Genomic DNA, 2,792 nt, shown 5'->3' with positions numbered 1-2,792 from the left:
GGCTACTATAGATGCTATACCAATAACATCATCATCATCACTAAAGACAACAATCCTTACACAATTCACCACCTCTGAGAATGCAGCCAAAATGCAGTACTTCCATTCTTCCCTCTCACTCTTGTTGGGTCCATCTGCTGGTCTAACTGGTGAACTATCCCTAAGGGCCCTCGTACCCTACTTAATATCATCATCCTTCCCCAATGCTGATATACTAGAAGCTACATTACCACCTACCGAGATGGGTAGTGAACTTATGGCTTATACCTTTGGATGTGTCGCCTCTCATAATCGAGATACTCATAGTTGCATATATGATGAGAGTGTAGACGAACAACGCGTTAAGAAGGAGGCTATTGATGATTTGCTATCATCAGATGGGAAGGAGGCTATATGGAGGTTTATATACGATACGGACTTTACCCAACAACCACAGGCAACAATAAGTCTATTCACATTACAATCACAGCTTACACCAGCCGAAAATGCTGTATTCCTTTCTCATATTGGTTACGCTGGATCATATGCTCTATCTAATTATGATCCTTTACGTCATTCTATCTGGCCTGTTACAGATCCTAACAGCTCAGAATATGATTCTGATTATGATTACTATCCTAGATTTATCAACATGACCATTGCTCAGCTATTAGGGTATAAAGGCAATTACTTCTTTGATAAAGCCACTTCAACTCCAATAACCCTTGGTAGTGCTGGTAGTAGTACGACAGGCTATACAGAACAATATGTATCGAGTAAATACGGTAGAAAGGGCCTCTTTTATTATCGTATGTATGATGGTAAATCTTATGCATGTACATTCGATAAGGATTGTATGGCTCAAGAAAGCTTCCTAGCCAATCGTACATGTGAGGCGGGGAAGTTCGGATGTGACCCAACCTTGGCTGATGGATATGATACCCGTTACATACCGGGTACATTGAATGGGAAGGAGGATGATGCTTATCATAAGGAGGGTGCTCAGGTTACCTTATTCGTAACGGATGTTTTTAATCATGCTACCTTCGAGAATACAGTCATCAATATGGATTGGCACGGTCTCAAGGTTGACCGCTGGCGTTTACGTGATGTTACCTTCCGAGCAGAGAACTGTAACGGTGAGAGCCCCCTTTACAGCCCTGGTATCGATTGTAAATCTCCTTATGTTACCGCTGATTTGGGATACCATTTCTCACCTGATCCTACTATGATCAAATTACCAATATATGCATCACTCCCACACTTCGCCGATACAGGCAAGATGAGCTCCATTAAAGATAACTACTATCCAGGTGATGGTAGGATTATAGTGAAGGAATGTAGCATTGACGAGACATGTCAAGGTGAACGTGACTTCATTAGTGAGATATGGTCGGAGCCTATTACCGGTACAATTATGTATGGTACACAGAAGCTTCAGTTTAATTCTCGCTTTACTTCCCTGGCGAATACCTCAGATGGAGATCTCTCACAGGAAGCCCTACTCCCTCTCTTTTGGGTTGATAAGCATGCTGAAGCCTGGCCATTTCAGATTGATGCAGCTAAGAAAATTCAGAAATCCGTTGGTTTATTCAGTATCCTCGGTATTATTCTCATCATTGTGGGAGTGCTATTTGGCATTGTGGCGGCGATACTCATTAAGTTTGGATACAGAAGTAGAAAGGTCAGCTACGTGAAGCCAGTATAGATTCGATCTTTAATGCATGTGTTATGTACCGCTGTTGACCAAAATGGATACGTGTTGCTTTTCACAGTGACAAATGCTCTCAAAAACTTTATTGCTGGTATGAAGTGTTGGAAGATATGCTACTGTGTAGTCGAGTCCTCTCACTCTTGAGTATTATAGATGGGCAGAATTACGTTACGGCTCAAGCTCCGTACCGTAAAATTACGGCGCCGTAACGAGCTTTACGGAGATGCAGAGGACAAAACGAGGATTGATCATTCAAGTCGTCTGAATCTATTTTACACCAAGTCTGCGACCCGTACGATTATTCCGGTTTCAGTCGCGACTTTGGTCATCCGTGGCTGAACAATCATGTTCGCACCTTCGGGTTATTATGGTGACGTCAATGACGCAAGAATCTCTTTGACTCGCCTATCGTGCCTGACTGTGAGTTGGCTTAGGTAGGCGGGCCAAGTGATTGATCCCGGGTGGGAGGGCTGGGTTTTGAAAAGAGAAGCCCAAGGGCTAAGGCCCTTTTGAGAATGGGGCTACGGCCCACATTCTGAACCGCTTCTGCGGTTCAAGCGCGGCTGTGAGGCCGCGCTGAGCATAATGAATGCTCGCCCCGTTACACGGAGGAGTGGTTCCATCTGAAACGACTCCATTAGCTATGTGTTTGCGTGCTTTTGCGAATATCGCGCGCGCCCGGTTTGTGCTGATTTTTGACCGTCCAATCGTGCCCCCCTTCCTCAGTTCTTCGAGCTGTCGTAGGGGGCCTCCGATTGAACTTGCACAAAAATCATGTCACCACCGGGAATACTCAACATTGGGAAACATGAAACCGGCGAGTATTTCCGAGTGGTTCTCGAGCTCCTCAGCAGCAGCTGGTGTCTGCTGCCATAGTGGCCAGAGCTCGAATGACTCACTTGAACTCGGAGATCTAACCCGAAATACGATGCCTGAATGCACCAAGTCTGCGACCCGTACGATTATTCCGGTTTCAGTCGCGACTTTGGTCATCCGTGGCTGAACAATCATGTTCGCACCTTCTGGTTATTATGGTGGCCGTCAATGACGCAAGAATCTCTTTGACTCGCCTATCGTGCCTGACTGTGAGTTGGCTTAG

The 2,792-nt window shown here is 45.2% G+C and overlaps 1 protein-coding gene across 1 annotated transcript; it reads left to right on the top strand.

Annotated features, from left to right (window-relative positions):
- Window positions 1–790: 790 nt before the first annotated feature.
- Window positions 791–1,687, top strand: Pmar_PMAR025576 (hypothetical protein; the record flags this gene model as incomplete). Its single annotated transcript, XM_002765186.1, has 1 exon — window positions 791–1,687. One exon carries the CDS (start codon window positions 791–793, stop codon window positions 1,685–1,687), a length of 897 nt encoding a protein of 298 aa, XP_002765232.1.
- Between the last annotated feature and the right edge of the window lie 1,105 nt (window positions 1,688–2,792).

The sequence above is a fragment of the Perkinsus marinus genome (assembly GCF_000006405.1).
Source record: "Perkinsus marinus ATCC 50983 genomic scaffold scf_1104296975596, whole genome shotgun sequence".
Taxonomy (NCBI): domain Eukaryota; phylum Perkinsozoa; order Perkinsida; family Perkinsidae; genus Perkinsus; species Perkinsus marinus.
This window is presented reverse-complemented; position numbering and strand designations above follow the sequence as displayed.